Raw genomic sequence first — 27,868 nt, forward strand, 5'->3', positions numbered from 1 at the left:
GTCCATGCAACCACGAAAGCACACCTATTTATACCGAGCCTCTTCCCTGCACTTCACAACCATCCCATCTTCATCACTCTCTTATTGCTTCAAACTCTGTTTCCATTTCCCTCTGCACTGTAATGGGGTTACCTTCCTCATCATTAGACACTAGCTGGTGGGTGTTTACACTTCCAGCCATAGCAGGAACACAAAACTTAACTCACAACCCACTCTTGCTCATAATCCTCACTGCAATTCTTTCCATTGCCCTTCTGGCGTGGGCCTTCCCAAGAGGGGGAGGAGGTCTTGCATGGAGAAACGGAAAGAACCAAATGGGCCGGGTTCCTGTACCCGGGCCCAAAGGAGTCCCTTTCTTCGGCCTCTTGTTTAGCTTAAACCATGCCCTACCTCATCGCACCCTCGCTTCCATTGCTTCAGCCCTATCCGCCACGAAACTCATGGCCTTCAGTTTGGGGTCAAGCCCAGTAGTTGTAACTTCCGACCCTCACGTGGCGCGTGAAATCTTGAACTCGCCCCATTTCGCTGACCGTCCCGTTAAACAATCCGCTAAGAGCCTCATGTTCAACCGCGCCATTGGGTTTGCCCCAAACGGTGCGTATTGGCTCTTGCTGCGGAGGGTAGCCTCAACACACCTCTTCTCCCCGCGCCGCATTCTTGCCCACGAGCCAGGTCGCTTGCTAGACTGCGCTGCCATGTTACGGGCTATAGCTCAGGAGCAGTCCAAAAACGGGTTCGTGTGCCTAAGAAAACACCTCCAAGATGCAGCGCTGAATAACGTTATGGGAACTGTCTTTGGAAGAAGGTACCACGACCAAGATGAGTGTTATAATCGGCGTGAGATTGAAGAGGTGCGCGACATGGTGCGGGAAGGTTTTGAACTTTTGGGAGCTTTCAACTGGTCTGATTACGTTCCTTGGATCCGCTTCTTTTATGACCCTTTACGTGTTCGAGAACGGTGCTCCGTTCTTGCTCCGAGAGTGAAGAAATTTGTAAAGAGGATTCTGGAGGAGCACCGAATATTGGCTCCATTCAAGGAACTTTCTGATGACTCGGACTTCGTGGACGTGCTGCTCTCTCTAGAAGAAGATGACAAGCTCGAAGATGATGACATCATTGCTGTTTTATGGGTTTGTGTTTCTTTCATCCCTACAACGTACGGAAGTTTATTGCCCATGCATGTTTTAACACGTGCATGTGTTTGAAAAACCTACTGTAACTAAAGTATATCAAATCCGGGAATGTGTCGCATGACTCTAATTAAAAAATGATAACCCAAACATAAAAGATTCTCCAAATTTAACTGCGCAGAATGTTATATGTTTTAGAAGATCGATACATTTTTTTATTCATCTGCATTTTCTATTTAGCAAAAGAAATAAAAAAGAAACAAAAAATAGAGACAACCAGATAAATATTTAAGCACACTCCAGGGTGACACTAATGTCACGGTAATCATCTCTTATTAAATAAATTTTATTAGCTTGTAATTAATAATCCGGTAGTGTGGTTGGTATACAAACAACTTATATTAATATTTTTAAAACAACTTGATTGCACGCAGGAGATGATATTTCGTGGCACGGATACAACAGCACTTCTTACTGAGTGGGTCATGGCCGAGCTTATTTTGAATGAGCAAGTGCAAACTAGGCTTCGCAATGAACTCCGCAGGGTTGTGGGAAAGAAGATGGTAGTTACAGATGCTGATGTGATAAAATTGCCATACTTAGAAGCCATATTGAAAGAAACCCTGCGATTGCATCCAATTGGGCCTCTTCTTTCGTGGGCCCGATTGTCCACGTCAGATGTCCATCTGAGCAATGGAATGGTGGTGCCAGCCAACACCACAGCAATGGTGAACATGTGGGCCATCACTCATGACCCTAGCGTGTGGCACGAGCCACTAGTGTTCAAACCAGAGAGGTTTGTGAAGAGTGAAGGAGGGGTCCAAGTGGATATCAGAGGTGGTGACCTTAGACTCGCACCATTTGGAGCTGGACGAAGGGTTTGCCCCGGTAAAAACCTAGGTCTTGTGACTGTGAGCCTTTGGGTGGCTAACTTGGTTCATCGTTTTCATTGGTTTCAAGACATGGCTAACCCAGTTGACCTAGCCGAGGTTCTGAAACTATCTTGTGAGATGAAGAATCCCCTCAGAGCCCTGGCATCTCCAAGGTTTACTAATTAAACCTCAATAATTATTCTGAGATTTGGTGTGTAAGATATGTGAGGGCAGTGTTATAAATATGTTTTGTATTTCAGGAAAATACTAATTTTCCTATAAAAAAGTGTCTCTAAGTGTGAGGATGTTTTATCTAGCTTTTATACAAGTGAGATAAATATCCTTTTTGTTGTAATAGTAAATCTTTACCAGTTTCTGTACGCAAATATAATATATATAAGTTGATATTCAGCAGTATATGTCAGCAGATATATATATATATATATATATATATATATATATATATGTTTGAATTTGATTAAGCGAAACAAGTTAGCCATCGAAGAATGAGAAAATTTGCTAAAATTAAGTACACATTAGACTAATCTGATCCTCAATAAGAAAATAAGTGTTATGTCGTAAAAAAAATGTGTTAAATTTTTTTTTTCAAATAAAAAAAATGAGAATTGTACATCAAGAAAACAGTTGGTTAAGCAACATGCTAAAATTGATGACATCGATTTTTTCAATGTGCAAAGCTATACTAGCTACTAACTAGGACGGTTAACGATTTAATGTCCCAAAGCCATTACAGAAAAGAGAATTGCAAACACTTCTCACACACACTTCAACCAAGAAATGCAGTTTTTTGTTTTTTTATTATACTTATTTGACACAGTAACTTAACTTCATTAGTCATTAATGTGGTAGTAGGAAACAAATTAGTTGAGGATTAGGTTTGTTTCCTAAGATCAAAATCACGTTAAATATATAATAGTTTAACTCAAAGCACATGGTTCTAAAACTAATATTAGCTTATAAAATGTTTTGTAATTCTTATTATCTCTAATTGCAGCTGTCTTCCTCAAATGGGGCCACTACAAGTAATTAGCTTTTTTTTCTTCAACTGCTGCTCTTCCGATCTATTAAGTGATGCCACACTATTTATATTTTTTATTTGTTTAAAATCTATTAGGCAATAATGGCCACCACACCCCCCATTTGGTATTGGGGCAAGAAAAGGGAGGATGTGTTATCATTTGGGATGAATTTAACGCATGTAAATGAAAATGTACAATATTAATTAATTTTTTCGTTGTAAGGTATATGTCAATTATTTTGTGATAAAAGTGATGTAAGTAAAATTACAATCAAATCGTCATGTTTAAACTCATGTATTGTGTTTTAATAGAAAAAGTTGCATCCTACTATAGTCAATATAACTTTATGATGAGTTATTAGTTCATGTTTTTATATTATTTGGATTTAAGAAAATGATTTTTTTTCTTAGTTTTACTGGTTAAAATTGATTTATGGTATGAAGTCAATAAATTACTAGATTTACGAGTATATCCACCACCGCTTGTAATCTTTATAAGAACCATGTAAGTTTTCTTTATAATTTTTCTTTACGATATTTAATATATCTTAATTCAATAGATAGTTGACATTGTAAGTGATTTGTTGACATTGGGGATAGTTTTCTTGAAAAGTATAAATTTAACATCATCAACTAATTATAATAAATCATATACGGAAAAAAACGTGTGCATTACACAAAGCAGTAAAATAGAAGTCATAACATAATCAGAAGTCAGAATCGGGAAGCGAAGAATAATCGAAAGTTAACACTTTTTTGATAAGCAATCTTAACTATTCGGAGGATGGAATCTCATTCCAAAGTTAGCCATTTATTATGGGTTTTTAAGTAAAGCTGTTGTTGCAGTGTTTTCGAAGAGGTACAATACAATCTGTATCATACTCACCAAATAAAGCAGTTTCCAATATGTACGCTACCTTCAACTCAGATTGCTTTTTGACAAATTCCTCTTTAATTTCCTTTACAATTTTCTTACAATTGATTAAATGGCTAGATTGACGTGTTGACTTATACATTAGTGGTAAACATGTGACAATGAAGCCGCACCAATTTTTGAAGAATACAACTAATTTATGCACACATTGTGCATAAAACTTTTTCCTATATATGTAACACTAAATATTACCAATAGCATTGTAGAACGACTTGCATAACATTTTCTCTTTTGTGAAAATGTCGTGCAGCAAGAATATTTTCCTCCAAATTCTGTGGTGTTTTTCCTTGATCACTCTTAGTTCCCAAACACAGAGTCATTACACTTTTGAAGTGAGTAACAGAAAGTGGTGAAATGTTATTCGCCATGGCGTTCATGAATATAAATTTCTGTTCTTTTGTTTACTTTCCCCAGCATAACTCTTCAACACGGATACCTTTTCACAGGAAAACATTTTTTTTTTCTATAAAATTATCATATTTTGCAGGGGAAATTAAATGGGTTCGATTAATCTTGCAGGTTAGAGAAGCCCAGTATACCAGACTTTGTTCCACAAAAAGTATATTGACAGTGAATGGAAACTTTCCAGGACCAACTATCAGAGTCAACAGAGGAGACACAATCTACGTTGATGTTTACAACAAGGGAAACTCCAACATTACTTTACACTGGTAATTTTCTATCTTAAGCAATTTTGAAACCTATGAGTGGATGAAAATTAACCATTACCGATTTATGGACAGGCACGGAGTGAAGCAGCCAAGGAATCCATGGACAGATGGTCCATCATACATCACTCAGTGCCCCATCCAACCTGGTATGAAATTCAGACAAACCTTGATTTTTTCTTTTGAGGAAGGGACCATATGGTGGCATGCTCACAGTGAATGGTTAAGAGCCACTGTCTATGGTGCTATCTATGTCTATCCAACCAAGACTACTCCCTACCCTTTTCCTCAACCCGATGCCGAGATTCCCATCATATTTGGTATGAAAAATTATCCTTAACAGTTTTTTTTTTCTGCAATTCACCAAATATAGCTAGAACATACTGATGCAAGTATGTGGGAAAAATGCAACGTTTTTATTTACTTATGTATATGCAGGAGAGTGGTGGATTAATGATGTCAACGAGGTCTTCAGACAGTCTTCTGAAACCGGAGCAGCCCCAAACATATCTGATGCTCTCACTATAAATGGTCAACCCGGGGATCTCTTGCCTTGCTCAATTCCAGGTACGCATCAATGTTCAAAGTTGATGAAGTTAATGATGAACTTTCAACTTCAAACATTTGTAACTTTGAGGTTTGGCTCTAAACGCCACAATTTCTTGTAATTTTCAGAAACGTTCAAGTTTAATGTAGAACAAGGGAGGACTTATCATCTCCGAGTTATTAACGCGGCACTGAATCTGATTCTCTTCTTCTCCGTTTCCCAACATAACCTCACTGTTGTTGGTTCTGATGCTGTATACACCACGCCATTGACAAGGGATTACATTTGCATATCACCAGGACAAGCAATGGATGTGTTGTTGCACGCCAACCAAGAACCTGGTCATTATTATCTAGCTGCAAGGGCATATTCAACTGGGGTTGGTGTTGCCTTTGATAACACCACAACCACTGCTAGAATAGAGTACAGTGGCAATTACACTCCACCTTCATCTCCTTCATTACCCAACCTCCCCGACTTTAATGATACACAAGCAGCTTTGGACTTCATCACAAACTTGAGAGGCTTGCCTGAGAGATCCCCCAGTCCAGTCCCAACAAACATCACAACTCAAATAGTCACCACTATTTCTGTCAACACTTTGCCATGCCCTAATGGCAGAAACGACTGCCAGGGACTAAATGGAACCATTTTCTCTGCTAGCATGAACAACATAAGCTTTCAAACCCCCGACATTGACATTCTAAAAGCCTATTACTATCATATCAATGGGATATACGAACCGGGATTTCCCAGATTCCCACCTTTTACATTTAACTTCACTGCAGATCTCTTGCCTATAACGTTGAATACACCAACGAAAGAGACTAGAGTTAATGTGCTGAACTATGGTGCAACAGTTGAAATTGTGTTCCAAGGAACAAACGTTGTTGGAGGGATAGACCATCCTATCCATCTCCATGGGTACAGTTTCCATGTTGTTGGATATGGATTAGGCAATTTTAACCAAAGTCAAGATCCCTTGAATTTCAATCTCGTTGATCCTCCTTACTTGAATACTGTGATTGTGCCAATAAATGGATGGGCTGCCATTAGATTCGTGGCTGTGAATCCTGGTATGTAACACCAAATACGAGTTTATATTTAACTTTTTTTTTTCAAATTTTAAAATGGAGAGCTTATGTAATTTTTCTTACACGAACTGCATGCATGTATTTTCAATTGCAGGGGTATGGTTTATGCACTGCCATCTAGAACGCCACCAATCTTGGGGCATGCAGACAGTTTTTATTGTGAAGAATGGAAACTCTTCAAGTCAAATGTTGTCACCGCCGCCGCCAGACATGCCCCCATGCTGAAGAATATTCTGGACTTTCTCTGTTTAAAGAACTTTACATTGAAAACAATAAGTTAAATGTTTGTTTTACCTTACCTCTCCGGAAGGCATGTGTTCCAAATTTGAGGAAATGAGTTCTCCGAGTGTATTGCTATTTGTAATAATTCACTTGTTCTTTTATTATTTTTGTTGCAGGGCATTATTAAACGGTCTTTTAATTAAGATTTTCTTTCGGCTATTAATTGCTTGGTGTGTGTAGTCTTTGGTTGGTTAAGTGTCACATGACCATCGCCAAGTAAAAATGACAGCAGACTCAAAACATTATCGATTGCTGGCTATATAGAGCTAAGGTGTTGTAATTTTCAAAATCCACTCCCATCCAATAACTTATATCGAATTTAAAATTTAGATCTATTTTAACTAATAAATTATGTTAAATCCAAATCAAATAAAATATACTTTTTACCAATAAAAACATTGATTTTGATTTCTTTAATTTAATTTAAATCAAATTAAAACTACTTTATCAATTAGAATGAGTGAGAGACATAATCAATTATGAGATCCAAATTTAACTTGAGTGTTAACTTATGTATGTTTTATGTATTGGTTAAACATAAAGTTTAACTTGTCTTGTTATGATTTGATCTCGTCTTTCTCTTAATTATAATTGAGCTTGATTTAGTTAGAATTTAGTCAAATTCGACTTGATTTTGTTTAGTGTGACCAATCCTAATTACATTTGGCTTGACCTGAATTCAATACAGGATGAATTAAACCAATCACTCAACTTGAAATGAGATTAATCCAACTCATTTTAACACCATCTCAACTTAATGTTTAGGCCCAACACAAATTTATATTGACTTTAATAGAGTTAGCCAGTCTATTTAAGTTAGATTAGACTCAATTAACTCGAACCTAATTCAATTCAGATTGAACATAACTTTATCCTGACTTGTGTCAACTTGGTTCCAACCAACTTGATTCAACTTAAAAAAACTCGACTTGACTTGAACTTGAATTAACTTAATTCAAGTTATGCTTAAGATAACTTAACTCGTCAATTTTACTAGACTTGACATAAGTTGGACCAACTTCACTCAATCTGGATACGAATCTACACGTCTTAATGTATGTTCGAATATAATGTTCGAATATAATTAATCTAACATTAAAATACTTTAATTAAAAAATAAATTTTAAAATTAACAATGAATTAACGTCTACTTATTGACCTTCATAAGTAGGTCCTAACGAATTTACTTAAATTTTTTACTTGTTTGTGTCGATTGTTTAATATTATATGTGTATTTTCTTTTAGTGTTAGTTAAAGGGGCAACAACACCTTGTGACACGAGGAAAGACTTGCTGGTTATCTAAGAAAAGAATTTTGTGTTACTATTTTTTTTTTCTAGTTATGCGATGCAGATTTGGATACTCATAAGTAATAAAGTAAAAGTAACTCAAAATAATAATACTTGTTATTATACTTATTTATTTTTATGAAAGGGGTCTGAAAATATCCTTTTTCTTTAAGAAATAATGTCCTTCCACCGATCCTTTTCTTTTTTTTTTCTTTCTGAAAACCTTCCACCAGTTACTACCTGTATATATATTTTGTATTATGTGACTACAATTACACTGACTGTTCAATAATTTTTAATTATGCACCAATTAATTTAAGAATAGTTCTTGAGGCAATATGGATCATAGAAAATACATTTTAAATGGAGATTTTCTAGCTTATAAAAAAATGGAAAATTACTGTAACATTTTTTATGTTCTTTTTAAATATTTAGAAATTATATCAATCATCTGTCATATAAGATTGCTCTAACCATAGTTTTACTAGAATAAATTAGACAATCCCTTTTAAATGACGTTGGTAGCACATTTTTTTGTTGGTGAGAGATACGAATTGAGACATTTCCATGATACAAGTGATATGAATCCCAGGTATAGTGTCGCTCCTATATGGAAATGAAACGTCAATAAGACATATGGAATATCACATATCGAAAAGCAACTCCTTTTGAAGTTGTACTAGTTAAAAAATATGGAGAAAATACGCTGATATGTGCATTTGTAAAATGTACAAAAAATAGAAAAACATATCATATTGGAGATCCGTTGATAGTTCCAGAAGTGTAGATAGAGGAAGGCTTTGTTGCACTTGAGGTTGAAAAGGCAGTGCAAGAAAATATAGAGCAAAGCGTTGTTGAGACTAGCTAGACAGAAAAGGACTTAATAGTAGTGATAATTTGAGTGTTCAGAAATTTGTGTTCATTGGTTCATCGCGTGTACAAACGAAACCCAAACATGTGCAATGAAGATCTTAGGATCTTTGAAGAATATTATGAGGTATTAAAGAAAGGAAAGGAGTAAGTTAGCTTAATATGTTAGAATTTAAGATGAGTATGTTTAGAGCTTCTACTAACTTTGTTTGTTTGAGTTGATGTACTCTTTTATGTAATATATTCTTTATTATTAATAATATATATGTGGTTTGCTAATTTATGTAAGCTTTTTTTTTTAATTGGTATATTTTAGTAAAGTGTATCAAGTTTTAGTAAACAAAATTCATTCATAAAAAAAGACATACTTTAATTTAAAATAAAAATTCAGAAACATTTACTTAACCCTAATCCACCTTTCTTATTTATTTAATTTGTTTATTTCTCATTTTCATCCTCTCTCTTTCCCATGTCAAGGTGTGACATCACAATTTTTTTCTTTTGTTATGTTTGTTTATTTGTTTATCACTTTATTAACAAAATAATTAATTATTGCAAACCAAATATGCAGCAATACTAAAGTAGCAATAATGTCTACTAGAAAAATAAAATATCACAATTCTCTCGATCTCATATCAATAAAACCAAGCTTTCAGCATATACCAAATTTTCAGAAATTATTAGTAATCATGTTTCATTTCCTAATGAAACCAGTGCAACTGTAGAGTATGTTAAATAAAATCTAAAATATAAAAGTGATAAAGATAAGCACAAAACACAGTGTCACATAGATTGTGCAACATGTGTAGTAGCTACAAATTTTGGACAATTCAGTTTGCTCAAATCCTTTTGAAAAAAATTCTTCATTTCCAAGAAAGTGATTGAGAATGATAAGTTATATTAACAGGTCCAGAAGAAAATTTAAAAGAAAAATAATGAAGCTGCAAACAATTGATGTAAAAATGAAAAATTACATGTCTCCGTTAGTGACAACCTTTTTGGGAAAAAGAAAATTATCAGGCAGCAAAGAACCACTTAGAAATTTTTTTTGCTGTTAGTTGACATTTTGTTGTAAGGAAGAACTTCCACAATTTTCATTTCCATATTCATTATCCAGATATCTTGGATTACTGTGATTTTAATAACAAAATAATGAATAATGTTGATGTTAATTTTTTATTTTTTATTTTTGAACGAAGGGTTGTGTTATATCTTTTCTTTGTTATTAAATTTTGTTTTTAAATTTTAGAATCATTTTGATTTGCAAAAGAATCATTACTAGTGTAAAAAATAAAATTATTATTCATGATTATTTTATTTTACTGTATTTTCATGTTGGACTTTTTTTCAAATTTTCATAAGTATAATTACATTCCAAAAAAATGGTAATTGGCCTAGAGAGCTTTTTAGAGACGTTTTATCATCTTTCACGTGGTGTATATGGGTGAGAGAAAAATTAATTTAATAAGTTTAATTAATTTATACGTGAATAGCTAGGTGAATGTTTCTAATTTTTTGTTTTTAAATTAAAAATAAAATATGTTTTTTATCTTTTATGAATGTTTTTTAAAATATGTTTTTTTATGAATGATGATTTTTTTTTCTTCTAAAACTTAATACTTTAATCATCTGAAAAAAAACTTACATGTAAACCATATATATATATATATATATATATATATATATATATATATATATATATATTTGAATTTACTTATAAAAATAAGTTTGTTATCCATTAAAGAAATATACACAGAAGATTTAGTGTATTTATATTTTTGAAATTTATTTGGAGCATTGGAGGTTGTGCATATGAAAAGATAGGGTTGATTTGGTCGAGTTGGATATGGGATTGCGAGTTAATTCGGTCCGATTTTTCGAATTACAAATTTATATTAAATTCATTTTTTTAATGAAAAATATATTCTTATTTTGAATAAATGAATCTTTAAACATGTATAATTTTATTATAATTATTATCATTTTATATAATAGTACTAAATTGGAAAAAAATAATATCATATTAAAAATAAAGTTTAAAATTTAAAATATATTTCCTAATTATCTATTTTACTCAATTTGATTTATCAACATTACTCGTTTATCTAATTTAACTCTAATGTTTAAATTTACTTCGAATTTTTCATATTCGGTGGAAGGATTTTGTTGTTTTTGGCCTTAAAGTGAAAATGATTTTGTGATGTTTGATTTTTGAGCTTTCTCTCACTTTTGACTTCAATTTGTAATATGCGAATATACTATATGCAAGATTAAGATTAGGGACCAAATTAAAGGATACTATTAACATTGAAGTTTGTAAATAACTCAAATGTGCCAAAAATAATAAAACAACACTAAACACTTTGACAAATGACAAAAGAGGACAAAACATGGCGAATCTTTTTCTTCAAATTTATAATAAGTGACTTCTTCAATGATATGTTATATTAATTTAAGTATGTTTTTCTACTTTTAAACTGTTCTATTTACATTCTTGTAGACTCTATAAATAAAAGTCATTTATTCTTTTTATACAGTTAGTAAATAATATGTCTTACCAATTTTTTTTTTCTTTGAGTGTGTATATCTTCTGTTTTGTCTCTCCTTTGTTTTCTCTCTTTCAAACCAACAGTGGTACCTAAAACAAGGTTGGTTCTAGATGTCTTGGTCTAACTCTGATTAATGTGGGGACAACAGTGACAAGAAAGGCACTATTGAGTTTTTGTTCAAGTTTATGGGTGCATCGATCTCCTAGTACAGTAAAAAGCAACAAGTGGTAGCTTTATCCACCTATGAGATAGAATATGTAGCTGGATCTTCCGCTGCAAACCAAGCTGCGTGGCTTGCATCTATTTTGACAACAATAAAGGTTGAATTTAGGAGACCCATCCAGTTGTTTGTAGATAATATATCAGCAATCAATTTGGCTAATAATCAATTGTCACATGAAAGGAACAAACATATAAAGACTAAATTTCATTTTTTGAGGGAACTAGTTAACAATGGAAGGTTAAAAATTGATTTAATGCCCCACCCACTTACATATTAAACTTATTTTTGCTAAACCTTTGAAGAAGGACAAATTTAATATCCTAATATCTGAGCTAGGTTTGGTTAGCTTTAATACTTGAATTAAGGAAAAATATTATATTCATTCAAGTATGTTTTTCTATCTTTAAATTGTTTTAGTTTAGAATCTTGTACACTCTATGAATAAAAGTCATTTATTCTTTTCATACACTTAGTGTAAATAATATTTTTTATCATCAGAATTCTTTTCCTTGAGTGTGTATCCTCTGTTTTGCCTTCTCTCTGTTTTGCCTTCTCTCTGTTTTGTCTCTTCTCTGTTTTCTCTCTTTCAAACCAACAAGATAAGATAAAACAAAAATGTGTTTCTTTTGTGACAAAAAAAATAATATTTGAAATGTGCTATTGCTCATGTGAAAAAAATATATTCAATGTATTACAAGTGGAGAAACCTTAATAGTAACTTTAAAACAATTCCGGAAATAATTGTTACTTTCTTCGTTCATCTTTTCTTCTCAAATGAAATACAAATATATAAGCATTGTTAACCGCTAATACATAAAATTAGAAAACAATTTTATAAAACAAAAAACAACTTATAAAATTAAAATCGGTTCCTAACTAAGCCTAACAATAAAGTATTGTTTTTCAGTATAAAAAACACAGAATAAATCAAAGGGAAAAAAATCAATAAACATAAAATGCCTAGGATATTCTTCAACATGGGGGCATGTCTGGCGGTGGTGGTGGTAATGTTTCATTTGAAGCCTTTCCATTGTTCACAATAAACACTGTTTCCATGCCCCAAGCTTGGTGGCGTTCTAGATGGCAGTGCATGAACCATACTCCTGTCATTTAAAAGGTACATGAGTTCATGCAACAAAACAGTGTCCGCTAATAAAATTAGAAACGGAGATTAAGAATTATACACGCACACAAACACAAACGCAGTATCCCACGCCACATACCAGGGTTGCTAGCCACAAACCTAACAGCAGTCCAACCATTAATTGGCACAATAACTGTGTTCAAATAAGGAGGATCAATGAGATTGAAAGTCACGGGATCCTTGCTTTGATTGAAATTGCCTAACCCATATCCAACGACATGGAAACTGAACCCATGGAGATGCATCGGATGGTCTATCCCTGCAACAACGTTTGTTCCTTGGAATACAATTTCAACCGTTGCACCATAGTTCAGCACGTTAACCCTAGTCTCTCGCTTTGGTATATTCAATGTTAAAGGCAAAAAGTCTGCAGTGAAGTTAAATATAAAGGGTGGGAATCTGGGAAATCCCGTTTTGTATATCCCATTGACATGGTAGTAATAGGCTTCTAGTATGTTAATGTTGGGGGTATCGAAACTTATGTTGTTCATGCTAGCAGCAAAAATGGTTCCATTTGGTCCCTGGCAGATTCTGCCACCAGGGCATGGCAAAGTATTGACAGAAACAGTGGTCACTGTTTGAGTTGTGATGTTTGTTGGGACCTGGTGGGGGTATCTCTCAGGTAAGCCTCTCAAGCTTGTAATGAAGTCAAAAGCTGCAGTTGTGTCATTAAAGTTGGGAAGGTAAGGTAATGAAAGAGATGAAGATGGAGTGTAATTGCCACTGTATTCAATTCTAGCAGTGGTTGTGGTGTTGTCAAAAGCAACACCAACCCCACTAGAGTACGCCCTTGCCGCCAGATAATAATGATTAGGCTCTTGATTGGCTTGCAATAACACATCCATTGTTTGTCCAGGTGATATGCAAATATAATCCCTTGTCAATGGCTTGGTGAACGAACCATCGGCACCAACAACAGTGAGATTGTGCTGGGAAACAGAAAAGAACAGAATGAGATTCATTGCCGCGTTAACAACACGGAGATGATAAGTCCTGCCTTGCTCTACATGTAGCTTGAACGTTTCTGCAAATTAAAAGAAAACATGGAATTCAAAGCCTGACCTCAAAGATACAAACAGTTGAAAGAAGAAACAGATTACACTATGTTTCTGGACATAATTATAGATTGTATCTTATGATTATCGTTCTATAACCTGTGAGTACCTGTCATTGAGCAAGGGAAGAGATCCCCAGGTTGACCATTTATAGTGAGAGCATCAGATATATTTGGAGCTCCTCCGGTTGCAACAGATTGAGTGAAGACCTCGTTTACATCAGTCTTCCACCATTCTCCTGCATATGAATGAACAACACATATTGTTCCATTTTCAACCATGTTTCCATGCATTTGTTCTGGCAACTTCGATCAAATCAAAACAACTTTTTTCGTACCAAATATGATTGGAATCTCGGCATGAGGTTGGGGAAAAGGGTAGGGGCTATTCTTGGTTGGATAAACAAAGATAGCCCCATGGACAGTGGCTCTTGCCCAGTCACTATGAGCATGCCACCAGACGGTCCCTTCCTCGAAAGAAAAAACCAACTTTTGTCTGAATTTTCTTCCTGGTTGGATGGGGCACTGAGTGATGTATGCAGGACCATCTGTCCATGGGTTCCTTTGTTGCTTCACTCCATGCCTGTGCATAAATGAGTTAGAGTTAGCTATGCATTTTATTAAGCTTTATCCATGGTGTTGTATTTTCCATAGGTCATGAAAATGGTTAAGATTGGAAACTCAATACCAGTGTAAAGTGATGTTGTAGTTGCCCTTGTTATAAACATTAACAAAAATTGTTTCTCCTCTGTGGACTCTGATAGTTGGTCCTGGAAAATTTCCATTCACAGTCAACATGTTTTTTCTGGAACACAGTCTTGTGTGCTGGGCCTCTTTCACCTGCAAGGGAATCAAACTGATCAGTTAATACCCACTGGTTTATTGCTGATTATTTGTGAATCAAATCTGTGCTCAATGCATAAATATATGTTAAATTATAATTTTTTGAAAAATACAATAACACCCTTCTTGAAAAAATAACTTACGGATGAATAAATATTACAATAAAAAATACCATGAAAATAATAATATAGTTTAATAAATTTATCTATATTCTCAACTATATATGATTACAAATTATTATTAGCATAAATTTTAAAAATAAACGAAAAATATATATTTCAGTCTATAATTTATAAGTGGCAACATAAAAAAAGTTTATTTATTATTACATTTATTATTTATTAAAAAAAATACCATTTTAACTGATTAATCATGTATTTATGTTATTATATTATTATAAAATAACATTTTATTATGAAAGTATTATTTTTGAAAAATATATTCACAAGCGTAATGGTTCATATAACAGTTTCACCAATTTCTGCAACAGTAATAGGATAGGATGTGAAGGTACTCACAACAAAAGTGTAAGGAGTCGGTGTTTGGGAACTAAGACCTATGAAGGAGAAACACCACAGAACTTGGAGGAACAGTTTCTTGCCAAACGACATTTTCATGAAAAAATCCTAATTATGCTAATAGTTTTTGCTATATGCGGAACTTTTCTGCAGGAAGGGTTTGTATGGGATGCAAGATTTAAATAGAGTTAAAACCTTCAAATATTGGTGCAACCTCACTGTCAGATAAGAATCTTCCTAAGGCAATTTGAGCTGAAGAGTTCTTGAAAGCACTGCAACAACAACTTACTTAAGAACCCATAATGAATTACTAATTTAGATGATGTCATAACCACTAATAGTTAAGATGGTTTAATCAAAATAAAAGTTGACTTATTATTTTTAATTCTGACTTTTAGTTATGCGTATATTATCATTTATACTCTGTATGTAATTTCATGTAGAGGGTAAATGATCCAATCACTTCTCAATTATTCAACTTTTATATGTCAATTATTGGTTAAATTCAATGAATAAGTTTAAACTTTCGATTAACTTTAATTGTTTAAATGAGTCGAAATTAATTTTTAAAAAATTTAGATTAAGAACTATCAACTAGCTTATATATTGTAAAATTGGTTATCGACCCCGGCATGCACCATATTTGTTATTTTATTTTTTATTTATATATAGATATTTAAAAACATACCTGTTTAAATTTTTTGTTTTATATATATATATATATATATATATATATATATAACATTTAAATGTATTAGGATTGTTGAATATAAACAAGAAAAAAAATATTTAACTTCTTTTTATCACATTTTTTATTTAGGATTTTATTAGTACAAATAAATTAATTAACTACACAAATAAACTATCGTTATAATAAAAACATGTAAATGTTGACGCAGTGACATTTTTCTAAAATATTATGAAAGTATAAGTTATTGTTCAAATAAAATCGTAATAAGTATAGACTATGGTTCTCTAGATGAACCATAGTTTATATTGAGAGAGTCTCGTTATAAGTTCAGTTCATCTAAAGAATATAACTTATATTCGTATATGTTACGGTTTTATTTGAATTGTACATATATTACCATGAATAGGATTATTTTCTTCATCTTTTACTTGCCCGCAAATGGTCGAGTTATCTTCCATTACATAGTTTGACTACTATGTAATACAATGAATAATAATCATTGTTCGTGTTCGTGTTCGTATTCAAACCGTCGAAAACAAATAAAAATTTTCCCAAAATAAACTGTAATGAAAGCACTGCAACAACAACTTTCTTAAAAACCCATAATGAATTACTAATTTAGATGATACTAGAAGTTAAGATGGTTTAATCAAAATAAAAGTTGACTGCTTTATTGCTATTTTTAATTCTGAACTTTCATTATGTATATTATGATCTGTACTTTGAATGTACTTTCATGTAGAGGGTAAATGATCCAAATTATTTCTCAATTATTCAAAGTTATATAGGTTAATTATTGGTTAAATTAAATAAATAAGTAAACTTTCGATTAAGTTTAATTGTTTAAATGAGCCGAGTTTAAATTTTAAATAATTTGGATTATGAATAATCAAATAACTTGCTTATATATAAAATATGAAAAGTATTATATCACTAAAAAATATCAAATTTTATCACGATTTATTTTTCATATTACCGTTGGTTTTAACATTCAAGTTTATGTTTTATTGATACACCTATTTTAACATTGATCATGTTTTATTAATTAATACTGAGTTGCATTTGTATAAAATAATAACATTTTTTAATGTCTGAATAAATTTTCTAAGAAAAATAAAGTTTATACATAGTTATATTAGTAGATTATTATTAAAATAATTTTAAGACGATGTATTAATAAAACTTTAAAAAAAGTAAAATTTTTACAAAAATATTAGTCAAATTCTAAATGAAATAAAAATGAACAAATTTAAATTTAATATTTCTTAACAAGTCAATTTTAAGCTTCTATTGAACTAGATTGAATAAATAAATCAATTTTAAATAATTATTTGTTTATCATAAATTGAATTGTCTCAACTCACGTACACTCCTATCCACACGATTGCAGTGAAAAAGATTAAATATTTTCCCTGATGTGGGCCATATGGACGTCGGACTTGACAGGATATGTTTTATATTTTGATTCTTCTTAAAAGTGTTTAGATAACTAAACTAACTTTTATAGTTGTCCAGTTTAGTTGAGATGTCACAGCTTAATTAATTACATCTAATATAAAAGTTAATTAAGATGTTAAAGTTTAAGTAATTATATTTAATTCAAGTTTCATAGAAAAATTTTATTATAATAAAAATCTTATATAATTCTTATTGAATCATTTGATAAAAGAATAAGTATAATGTATTATTCTTTATTTTTAAAATGTATAAATGTTTACGGGAATATTTATAATTAATCAATCATATTTTAAATATCATAATTATAAGGATGGATTATTTCCTTATATGAAAACACCTTTTTATCAAACACCCCATAAAATAAATTAATACAATGTGCACTAAGATGAGTTTTTTTACTCAAACAATAATGACAATTATATATATACACGGCATAATTTTATTAGCATCTAAAATATATAATTTTTTATTTAAAATATTTAATAAATAGGCCTACGGGTCTCCACCTCAACCTGTATTTTGTATGGTTGGATAGCTTGTGTACAAGTTCCTCCACTCAACCTTAAAAAGGAACATAATATAAAGTCTACATAAATGTTTGCAAATTACTTTTCAATAACTATATATTATTGCAATTAATTTCATAATGTACCGAACTATATACTTTCTTTTGATAGCGCAAATATCATTTGCCAAACGAATTAATGAGAAACCATATGTATATCAATGGATTTCTTACGAAGATAACCTCGTTCTCGACCTAGTATCTTAATAACTAGAGGGACTATAACCTCAATTAAAAGCTTAAATTTAAAATGAAAAAGATTTGTAAGTGTTTTGAAGTAAACAATCAAGGTTATCAGTTCAATTTTGATGAGTCTTTTACGCTTTAAAATGTTGTTTTGTAATTTAAGTCTTTGATTATTTCAATCATCAAATTCGTTCGTCCAAATTGCTTTAAGAATATTTAGAGAAGGTATTACAATGTCAAAATTAACAAAATATTAATAGTTAAAGATATTAATTTTCTTAATTTAACAGTAAATACAAATCATTTATCTTCTTATCTCATATATTTATATGTTTTAAAATACATTTTGATTACAACAACCTAATTATGATCCAATTATAAATAATTATACTTTAATTATAACTTAGTCAATATTAAAATTAATTACATTAACTTTTTATTTACTGATCCTTCAATATAGAAATAAAAATATCAATACTCTAACTATACATTTATTTGTAGAATTTCGAGAGGAAAATAATTGGAGAAATCTTCCCCAATGGATTATAAGACAACAACAAAAATAACATATCACCAATCTAATTAAACTTTAATGCCTTGTTCACTTGAATGAAATGAATTTGGGGAGAGTGATTGAGCGAATTTCAGAGGATTTGAAAGTAAATTTTTTTGTTATTTATTTGACTGAATTTGGAGGTAAGTGAAAGTAGATTTAGAAGTAAAGTTTTTTAGAATTGGTGTAGGATTTGATTGACATGACAAATTAAAAAAATTTACTTTCAAATTCACTTTCATCTACCTAATTCACTTAAATAAACAACAATAAAATTTTTCTTCAAATATTCTCAATCACTTTCTCTCAATTTTATTCAAGTGAACAAAATCTAAGATCGAAGGTTTGTAATCCTTTTTACTTTTAAGATTTAATATTTGCAGATTCTGTTTTTCTTATATATGAATTGGATTTTATCATCAATTTCTATTATGATAAATCGATTATAATAAAACATTCTTGATTCATCCATTTATCTCAAGCACTAAACCAAAACCTTTGTTACATAGCTGCTAAAGCTATTGAAGTGGTGTTGGGTTTAAATTTGACAAAATCACCACTGTCGTTATAGAATCCAGTTTCAATTATAAAAGGGATCAAAGAACAATAATATTCCATGTTCATGTATTCTTTTGTTGTCTTTTCCTCCATTGCGTCTTTTCTTCCAGTTAATTTTAAAACCAAAATAATATATCTAAATTAAACATACGTTTAATAATTTCAATATAAAATAATTATAATTCATTCTTCATAAATCATAGGATAATATGTGACAATTTTTTCCTCTCACACACATTACTTTTTCCTGTTATAAATCACTTTTAAATTTTATTAATGTGAGTAGATTATCAGATTTTTTTTTTTCAAACTAAACCTTTTTACTATTTACAATTTGTGAAAAACTAAATTCTCATCCCATTTTTTCTAATTTTACAAGTTGTTTGTTACTAAAATTCTGTTTTTTAAAGAACGAATTCTTCACAACATCTTTTTCTAGTTTTATAGATTTGTATATTTATTTATAATAATATATTTTATCAAAAAATTATAATTCATGTAAATATAAATTTTAAAAATATATTTAATTTAATATTTATAAATTATTTGGAAATAAAAATTTGAAGAATGAATATAATAAACAAAATTATTCAAATATACTGTAATTATGGTATATAGAACAGGTATCATAATAAAATATTATAAATATCGTTGTTGTTTTTTAATTAAATTTGATAAGTGTATATTAATTTTTTTTAAATAATTTATGTAGTAGATTTTTGTGTGTAATAAGTTAAAAAAAGTAAAATTAAATAATAATATGATTGTAGGCGAAAATATTTGACATTTTTGTTTCCACCAAAATTTTAACAAATTAAATTATTTTAATTCTATAAATATCTATTTATCAAATTTAATTCAAATAAATTTCCATAATTCATCTTATTCTTTATTCTTTGTTTACTAGACATCTATTACTATTTTTTTTTTCAAAAAAAATCTTCATTAATACGTAATTTAGTTTTTCTAATTATTAACTTTATTTTAAATAACTAATAACTTCAACAAATAGTCATCTAATTTGAATTTGAAAATAAATTTTTATTTTTGAATTTTATACCTTTTGTATATTAAATTTTTATAAAATTCTATTGAGAATTTTTATATTTTGATATATTTTAAATTTATATTTTTTTCTAAATAAAATTTTATTAAAAAAATCTATACTTTTTTAATACTTTATTAAAATAATATTTTTATAAATAAATATAATTTTTTTAAAATTCATATTATTGATTTTTAACTTTACATTAAATTTATTTTCAAATATTTCCACCTACAATCGTATCATTATTTTATTTTATTTTTCCAACTTATTAAACTCAAAAACATTATTACGTAAATTATTTTAACCGAATAAATATATATTTATCAAAAATAATTTTAGAAAAACAATCATAATTACTATATTTTATTATGATAATTTTCCTATTATCATATTCACAATATATTTAAATTATCTTATTTATTCTAATCATGTTGAATTTTTTATTGTTGATTAATTTATAAATATTAAAGTAAATATGTTTTTTAAATTTATATTAACATGAGTTTATAGAAATTTATAAATTTTTAATAAAACAACTTATTATAAATAAATATATAAATCTATTAAAATAGAAAAACACGTTAAGATTTTGTTCCTCAAAAAAGTAAAATTTCTGTAGTAAATAATGTAACGTCCCGGCAACTCTGCCCCCACACCAGAAGGTCACCCATCCCAGAATTACTTCCGGGAAAACTTCCCAGAAGGTCACCCATCCCAGAATTACTCCAGGCTAAGCACGCTTAACCATGGAGTTCTTATGAGTCAGGCTACCGAAAAGCAAATGCATTTTTGGTGATATGAGTAGTCAAATCAATTCCTTTAAGCTATCCTTCAACTGTATAGTCCCATACCTACACAGTCTCCAGATCTCTCTCATTCCGGTGTATGTTCGATTCGTCCATGTACCCCTTCCACCCGAAGCTGCCAGGAGCCGCTCCTTGTCTGTGCCCCCTGCACCATGCTTCTTGCACCGGCGTCACTCCCCGCCCTCGTCTCCGTGCCCGGGTGTCACATGGAAATGTAAGACCCATGAAAAAAAAAAATATTTATAATAGTAAATTTTAGCATTTTATTAGTAATAATAATTTTAATGGATAGAAAAATATATATTTTGAATATAAAATTATAGTAATTTTAGAAGGAGAGGTTAAAATTTTTGATAACTTATTTAGTATTTTTTTTTTTAAGAAAATCGAATAGTAAAAAAAAAAAGTGAATAGTAAATAGTAAAAAGTGAATAGTAAATAGTAAAAAGTAAATAGTAAAAATAAATTTTCAGCATTAAGATTCCTTAGCATGGAAGAAAGTAGTAGGTAGAAATTAGGATCAGATTTGGTGAGAAAATGATTGAAATATTATTTTTAAATAATATTAAAATAATAAATAATATTAAAATATTAATGAATAGTAAATTTTTTTAACTATAAATAGTCATGGGAGGGAAGGGTATTTTGCACCAAGAAAAGAGGAATCAAGTGAGAGCTTGAGAAATAGAGAAGAAAGAGCTAGGGAGAAATTTTTAGTTGCAAGAAGAGTAGAGGTTCTGAAGGGTTTCGGAGAAATAAATTCAGATCAAGAGGAATCTGGAATAGAGGTAGGGGAGCTAATCTTTCTAAGCTTTTATATTATGATTTAGTACTGTTTTATTACTATTCATGTCTTGAAATTATGTATGAATATTGTTAATGCTTACTGTATGTTTATCTATATTGATATTCGGTGTAAATATTATATGCTGTTGTTTTGAATCTGTTAATAAGAAATTTGTTAAAAACTAGTTGAGGAACACTTTGGCTAAGGAAAGACTTGGTACTTAAGTTGTCCATTGTGACGCACCTCTCTTTCCTGGAAGTCTCCTCGACAAGTTTTTAACTTAAATCTTGTGTACAGATTATGTACTGTTAAATTATCATGTAATATATCTTGTTGGAATATATTCAGTTTGTATGATTTCTGAAATGATTGAAGTTTATTTGATTTGAATTTATGCATCTGAACATGTATGAGTATTATGGGAAATGTCGTAAGGGTATAATATGAGTCGAGGAATGTGAGTATGGTATGAGTCTCGCGGAGAGATTCTGTAATGTCATGGTATGTGTATGAGGATTATGGGTAGATTTCGTAATGGTATAATATGAGTTAAGGAATGTGAGCATTGTATGAGTTTCGTGGAGAGATTCTGTAATGACATGGTATGTGCGTGTATATGTTGATGTTGAGGGTCATGAAGTTGGAGGTTATCCTGATACTCTAATAATCAATCAGTCTCAAGTAGAGAATGATGAATTATGTGGTGAGAGGGGCAGGAGGTCCTGGTCTATGTGCCGGTTTAGGACATAGTGAGGGGACTAACCTTGTGAATGGTATGGAGGGCAGAATGTCCTGGTCTATGTGCCGGTTTAGGACATAGTGAGGGGACTAACATTATGAATGGTATGGAGGGCAGAATGTCCTGGTCTATGTGCCGGTTTTGGACATAGTGAGGGGACTAAGAATGACATCACAAGTGAAAAACCTTCCGTTGTATCGCTCATCAACATATCGTTGGGATAAGTGCCTATGGAATATCGTTGGGATAAGTGCCTATTGAATATCGTTGGGATAAGTGTCTATTGGGTATTGTGGAATGAGTGTCTATTGGGTATAGTGGTGTTTATTGGGTATAGTGGTGTTTATTGGGTATTTTGGTGTTTATTGGGTATTGTGGGACGAGTGTTCAATGAGTGTTTATTGGGTATTATGGAATGAGTGTCTATTGGATATTTTGGTGTTTATTGGGTATTTTGGTGTTTATTGGGTATTGTGGGACGAGTGTTCAATGAGTGTTTATTGGGTATTATGGAATGAGTGTCCATTGGGTATTTTGGTGTTTATTGGGTATTTTGGTGTTTATTGGGTATTGTGGGACGAGTGTTGAATAGGAATTGTGGTACGATGGTATGAGGGTGTCTGACATAATTATTATATGATGTTTGTATCGAAGTAATTATGCATGTCTTATAAATGATTTGTTGCATGTTAGCTCACCCTACTTGTTTGTGTTTTGTGTTTGGGTATGTGCGATGATCGTATAATTCGTTATACGGGAGCAGATGAAGGAATGTCGCCTCACATAGTACCAAGGAAAGAGGAGTCGAAGAACTATAATTAGAATCTTTTTACATGTATAGACTTATATCAACTAGGAAATTTTAAAGGGTGAGATTACGGAATGTTACCGTAAATGTAATGTTAATTATCAAGTGTGAAAATTTGGGATGTTACATTAATGTGAAAAGTTGGGATGTTACATTAATGTGAGAATTTGGGATGTTACAAATAACCTGTCAAATTAGAAAAAACATGACGATAATTTAGTTTTTCATAAAAGGAAATTGTACTTACACAGTTAAATGGTCTAGTTTGAGAAAAGAAATATATGTTCTACCATCCATAAACAATGTATAAAAACGAAGATTCATAAACCTATTATATTAAATAACATTTTAGATTAAAGATGTGTTATTAGTGTTGTATATTTTTTTATATTTTTTAGAACACGTGATAGTCCTCATAACAAAATTAAGATGTTGAAATTATCTATTCTTTATTAAATTACGTCTCTATAAAACAAATCATCATATATAATATGTGTAAACGTAAAACGATAGAAATTGGTTCTGTGAAATAAATTCATTCATTCCAAATAAATTTATGAGGTAAATATGATTTCTCTTTGTTTTTGTCTATTAATTTTTAATAAAAATTGAAATTAATCATTTTTTTATTTTGATCAAATTGAGTTCATTAATTTTAAAAATACATGAATTTATTTTTTTAACAAAATTTAATTAAATTTTTTAGTTGTTTCCGTTTTAATGTTAAAAAATTTGATTAAAATAATTAAATTTATGTATTTTTGAAGTTGAAAAAATAAATTAAATCAAAATTTTAAAGAAAAATTAATTTAAATTTTTACTTAAAATTGAAAAACTAAAAATATATTTAATTTTAAAGAGCAAATTCTTACAATAGTTTGCATCAAAAGCTTGCTAATTTTTATTTTTATTGTCATTTTCTTGAAGACAGTGTTTAGCAATTATAGGCGTCTAATTTTCCAACTTTAATAGCTTAATTGTAAGATCATCACGCGTGGTTAATATTAAACAAAATAAAATTTAACTTTTATGTGCACGAATGGCTCATTGATAAACAAATCCAACTCAGTTTAGATCAACAAAACAAATAATGAACTATAAAATTATATATCCCTTTGCATTGCCTAAGAAAACATAGAAGGCTTTGGATATATTAATAAGTAGTTAGTGAGCAATTATACGATAGTTAACAAATAATGAGTAAAACTACAACCAGCAGCAATATTGAACCATTAATCATGAAATCTTGATACAAACTCAATCAATTTTAAATAAAACATAAACTATTAAAAATATATAATAACAACTCCATTTTCCATTATGAAGATACAAAATACATTATGTTTTCTGCCTGCCAAAGAAGTCATCATGATCCACTTTTCAAACATAAACCACAAGTTCAACTTTCCACAAACACAAACCACAAAATCATGCAGGCATGACAAAAAGATCCTATTTTTTATTGTATATATTGGCAACAAGATGGGACAGTTTTAATCAACCAGATTTTCTTTAAAAAAACAACTAATTAAATTTGTATAAACTAATTCTTCAATAATCACTCTAGCAAGAACAAATAGAGAGATTAATTGCAAAAGCTGACAATAAATCAGCAGTTGCAGTGATTTACGCATTATGCTGACTCTGATAATGTCATATGCGAGGAAATCAGGGAAATGAAGAAGAATTATGAGAGAAAGAAATTAGCAGTTAATTCTATATTATATATATTCCATGATAGCTTACCTGCCCCACTCCATTATTATATCAGATTAACACATAATATTCTTTCTTCTACCATCATTCATTGTTCCATTTTCCACATTAATTTCACCGATTAAACTATAACCTTCTCAATCATTCTATTTATATATACCTTAATTACTATCAGTTATGTAGAAAAACTCACTGCACCTTTTCTATGTCTGAAACAGCTTCCACGACCAAGCCAATGGAAGATGTTCCTTCACTGATTTACAAAAACCCCATTAGGAGAAACTCTAGGCGATCTACAATGTATCTGGGCGTGAGAAGAAGGCCATGGGGAAGATATGCTGCTGAGATTAGGAACCCTTACACCAAAGAGAGACACTGGCTAGGCACTTTTGACACTGCTGAAGAGGCTGCTATTGCCTATGATCTTTCATCTATCAACATTTCTGGTATCAATGCTCGAACCAATTTTCATTACCCTTTTCTGTCTCTTCCGCCACCTCCTATCTCATTGCCTCCTCCGCCGCCGCCACCTACCCCGGAGCTACATCAAAGTGTTGGAGTTTGTCCGGAGATGAACTCTGCTTTCGATGGCGATGATGAATCTCTGGTTATTGCTTCCATTTTGCAAAGCTTTTCTAACTCTGGTAACTGTTCTTTTTAGTTTTTTATTCCAATGAGACCTGAGAAAAGGTTATAATCAGCATTTGTTATTACTTTATGGCTTCTACACGGAAAATTCTACGTATTCAATCACCTGCAGCGAACCGCTATTTATTCATGTACATGAAATTGTTTTATTTTTCTAAATTGGGCATTGACTTTTTCTGGTCGATGAATATTGAAGTAATGGAAGAAAAAAAGTAAATACTGACTTACATTTTCCAAATTACATATGAAATAATATGATGGAATTCTGTTGGAAATAAAATTTTAATTTCTATAATCCATGTTAAATTCAAATGGTAGAGACTAAAAATTTAAAATGGCAAAATGAAAATGTTATAAAAGTGATTTTCTATTTTGATTTACACACATTTTATTTTTTATTTTATCGTTTACCATTTTTACCTTTTATGTAACTTTATTTTTTCAATCTAAATGTTCTTTTTAATTTAACCACTTTTTTAAACTAAAATAAATATTTAATACAAATAAAATTATAAAGGATATTTTTTTTATAATTATAATAATAATAATTTATTATTTTTATTATAAAAAAAGTAAACACACGTCACTAAAATCTATTAAAAAAGAAAATGGATGGCAAAAAGGAGAAAGCCAATTTGTATGACTTTAGAAATTAATGGGGTAATTAAACCTTGTTATCTTTTTAGAATTTAAAATACTCTTTTGCTTTTAATATTTTTTTACTTTGATTCAAATTAAATTGTTTTTATTGTTTAAGGTTACTGTGAGGCTTCTCTATTATGAGTAATATTGATGACTCATTGCATATCACGTCATGTCATATTTGCAGGATTAAATTAAAAACGTTATTTTTGAAATGGTTGACCATAAAACGATAATTTTGTACACAATAAAAATAAAAAAAAATAATATATTTTTGGAGATTTTGACAAAAAGTAACATTTAAAAAAATTGGTAGCTAATGGATAATAATTTAAGGATTTATGTTCTCTTTACTTCTATAAATTTACTATTTGAGAATATGGAAAGAAGAATAATTTTTATGTTTATTTTAATGAATCTGAGAGATATTGGAAAAGAAAAGTCTTTTATGGGAGAGAAGATGCGAATGAATTTACTATTTGTTTTTTATATTCTTACAAAAATACCCTCATACTTTTTAAAAACTTTATGATGCAACTGGTATATTTTAGGAAAATATTTTTTTAATAATTTTTTTAACAATTATTTTACAACCGCTTATATGATAGTTCATTGTTTTGTTTCAAATATACGACCCAATAAAACAATAACACATAATCTATTGTCAAAAAATTGTTAAAAGAAGTTATTAATATATCATGATCCTATAATATTTTTAGTGTGTATGTCTATCATGTTCAAATTCGTTTTCTTATAATTTTATCTTATAATACATTTATAGTTAAAATTTATCAATAATATTTAATATTTATTTTAATAATAATAATAATAATAATAAAGTAATTTTACATTTTAATCTATTAAAATATTTTATTATTTTATAACATTCATTAAATCTTTTATAAATTTCGCTCTCTAATCTATCCACTTTCACCTCTAAATCATTTAAAAGAAATATAAAAAATTTATTTTCAAATTTACTCACTCATTTTCTCTCAAACTTATATTAAAAAATGAACACACTCTTAAAAAAATTGAGAATTATAATGCGAATTTTAAGTAGAAAAGAAGAAAAACAAATAGAAATGTTCAAGAAACAAGAAATATAGTTAGGATAGGCTCCAACTATGACTCTGATACCATATTAGAAAGTGGTTTTAAGCCTAACTCAACTCACAAAACTAGCTTGTACGATGAGGTTTGCACTCCACTTATATATTATAATTTGACATTATCTCTAGTCTCTAGTCGATGTGGAACTTCCAACACACCCCTTCACGCCAAGATATATACATCTCGAACATGAAAGTAGAATTAATGGGTGGTCCGATAGTGGCCTGACAACGGATGGAACAAAATGCCTACATAGATCTCGCTAGGAAAGACTTCAACTATAACTCTGATACTATATTAGAAAATGACTTTAAATATAACTCAACCCCACACAAAACTGATTTATAAAGTGAAATTTGCACCCCACCTATGTATTATAATTTTGAGTTAGCTTTAAAAACTATTTTCTAATAAAATAAAGGTGATTAATGATAACCACAAATACATGACCAAAATTAATATGGAAAAGAAAGTTTAAGCAGAGTATGAAAGTGG

At 30.3% G+C, this 27,868-nt stretch overlaps 4 protein-coding genes across 4 annotated transcripts; 3 read left to right on the forward strand and 1 right to left on the reverse strand.

Moving 5' to 3' along the window:
• The first annotated feature begins 73 nt into the window (after positions 1-73).
• LOC108324732 (cytochrome P450 78A7) lies at positions 74-2,368 on the forward strand. The gene is made up of 2 exons (XM_017557663.2): positions 74-1,130; positions 1,565-2,368. The coding sequence occupies exons 1-2, from the start codon at positions 123-125 to the stop codon at positions 2,186-2,188; spliced, it is 1,632 nt and encodes a 543-aa protein (XP_017413152.1). The 5' UTR covers positions 74-122; the 3' UTR covers positions 2,189-2,368.
• Positions 2,369-4,192: 1,824 nt separating this feature from the next.
• Positions 4,193-6,678, forward strand: LOC108325004 (laccase-15). Its single transcript, XM_017557977.2, has 6 exons — positions 4,193-4,307; positions 4,495-4,646; positions 4,719-4,963; positions 5,082-5,210; positions 5,319-6,266; positions 6,379-6,678. The coding sequence occupies exons 1-6, from the start codon at positions 4,215-4,217 to the stop codon at positions 6,507-6,509; spliced, it is 1,698 nt and encodes a 565-aa protein (XP_017413466.1). The 5' UTR covers positions 4,193-4,214; the 3' UTR covers positions 6,510-6,678.
• A 5,554-nt stretch (positions 6,679-12,232) lies between these two features.
• Positions 12,233-15,179, reverse strand: LOC108325003 (laccase-15). Its single transcript, XM_017557976.2, has 6 exons — positions 15,056-15,179; positions 14,383-14,534; positions 14,033-14,277; positions 13,805-13,933; positions 12,720-13,664; positions 12,233-12,599 (listed from the first exon to the last, which is right to left on the reverse strand). The coding sequence occupies exons 1-6, from the start codon at positions 15,152-15,154 to the stop codon at positions 12,469-12,471; spliced, it is 1,701 nt and encodes a 566-aa protein (XP_017413465.1). The 5' UTR covers positions 15,155-15,179; the 3' UTR covers positions 12,233-12,468.
• A 9,839-nt stretch (positions 15,180-25,018) lies between these two features.
• LOC108324731 (ethylene-responsive transcription factor LEP) lies at positions 25,019-25,748 on the forward strand. The gene has a single exon (XM_017557662.2). It carries the CDS (start codon positions 25,176-25,178, stop codon positions 25,629-25,631), a length of 456 nt encoding a protein of 151 aa, XP_017413151.1. The 5' UTR covers positions 25,019-25,175; the 3' UTR covers positions 25,632-25,748.
• The last annotated feature ends 2,120 nt before the right edge of the window (positions 25,749-27,868 follow it).

The sequence above is a fragment of the Vigna angularis genome, chromosome 3, assembly GCF_016808095.1.
Source record: "Vigna angularis cultivar LongXiaoDou No.4 chromosome 3, ASM1680809v1, whole genome shotgun sequence".
In the NCBI taxonomy this organism is placed as follows: Eukaryota; Viridiplantae; Streptophyta; class Magnoliopsida; order Fabales; family Fabaceae; genus Vigna; species Vigna angularis.

What these genes read in the sequence shown, in the direction of transcription:
- LOC108324731 (XM_017557662.2), top strand. Translation starts at nt 25,176, where the DNA reads ATGTCTGAAACAGCTTCCACGACCAAGCCAATGGAAGATGTTCCTTCA.
- LOC108324732 (XM_017557663.2), top strand. Translation starts at nt 123, where the DNA reads ATGGGGTTACCTTCCTCATCATTAGACACTAGCTGGTGGGTGTTTACA. An exon ending in ACATCATTGCTGTTTTATGG is followed by an intron (nt 1,131 to 1,564) that starts GTTTGTGTTTCT and finishes GATTGCACGCAG; the next exon opens with GAGATGATATTTCGTGGCAC.
- LOC108325003 (XM_017557976.2), bottom strand. Translation starts at nt 15,154, where the DNA reads ATGAAAATGTCGTTTGGCAAGAAACTGTTCCTCCAAGTTCTGTGGTGT. An exon ending in CGAGATTCCAATCATATTTG is followed by an intron (nt 13,934 to 14,032) that starts GTACGAAAAAAG and finishes ATTCATATGCAG; the next exon opens with GAGAATGGTGGAAGACTGAT. An exon ending in CTTCCCTTGCTCAATGACAG is followed by an intron (nt 13,665 to 13,804) that starts GTACTCACAGGT and finishes TTTAATTTGCAG; the next exon opens with AAACGTTCAAGCTACATGTA.
- LOC108325004 (XM_017557977.2), top strand. Translation starts at nt 4,215, where the DNA reads ATGTCGTGCAGCAAGAATATTTTCCTCCAAATTCTGTGGTGTTTTTCC. An exon ending in CGAGATTCCCATCATATTTG is followed by an intron (nt 4,964 to 5,081) that starts GTATGAAAAATT and finishes ATGTATATGCAG; the next exon opens with GAGAGTGGTGGATTAATGAT. An exon ending in CTTGCCTTGCTCAATTCCAG is followed by an intron (nt 5,211 to 5,318) that starts GTACGCATCAAT and finishes TGTAATTTTCAG; the next exon opens with AAACGTTCAAGTTTAATGTA.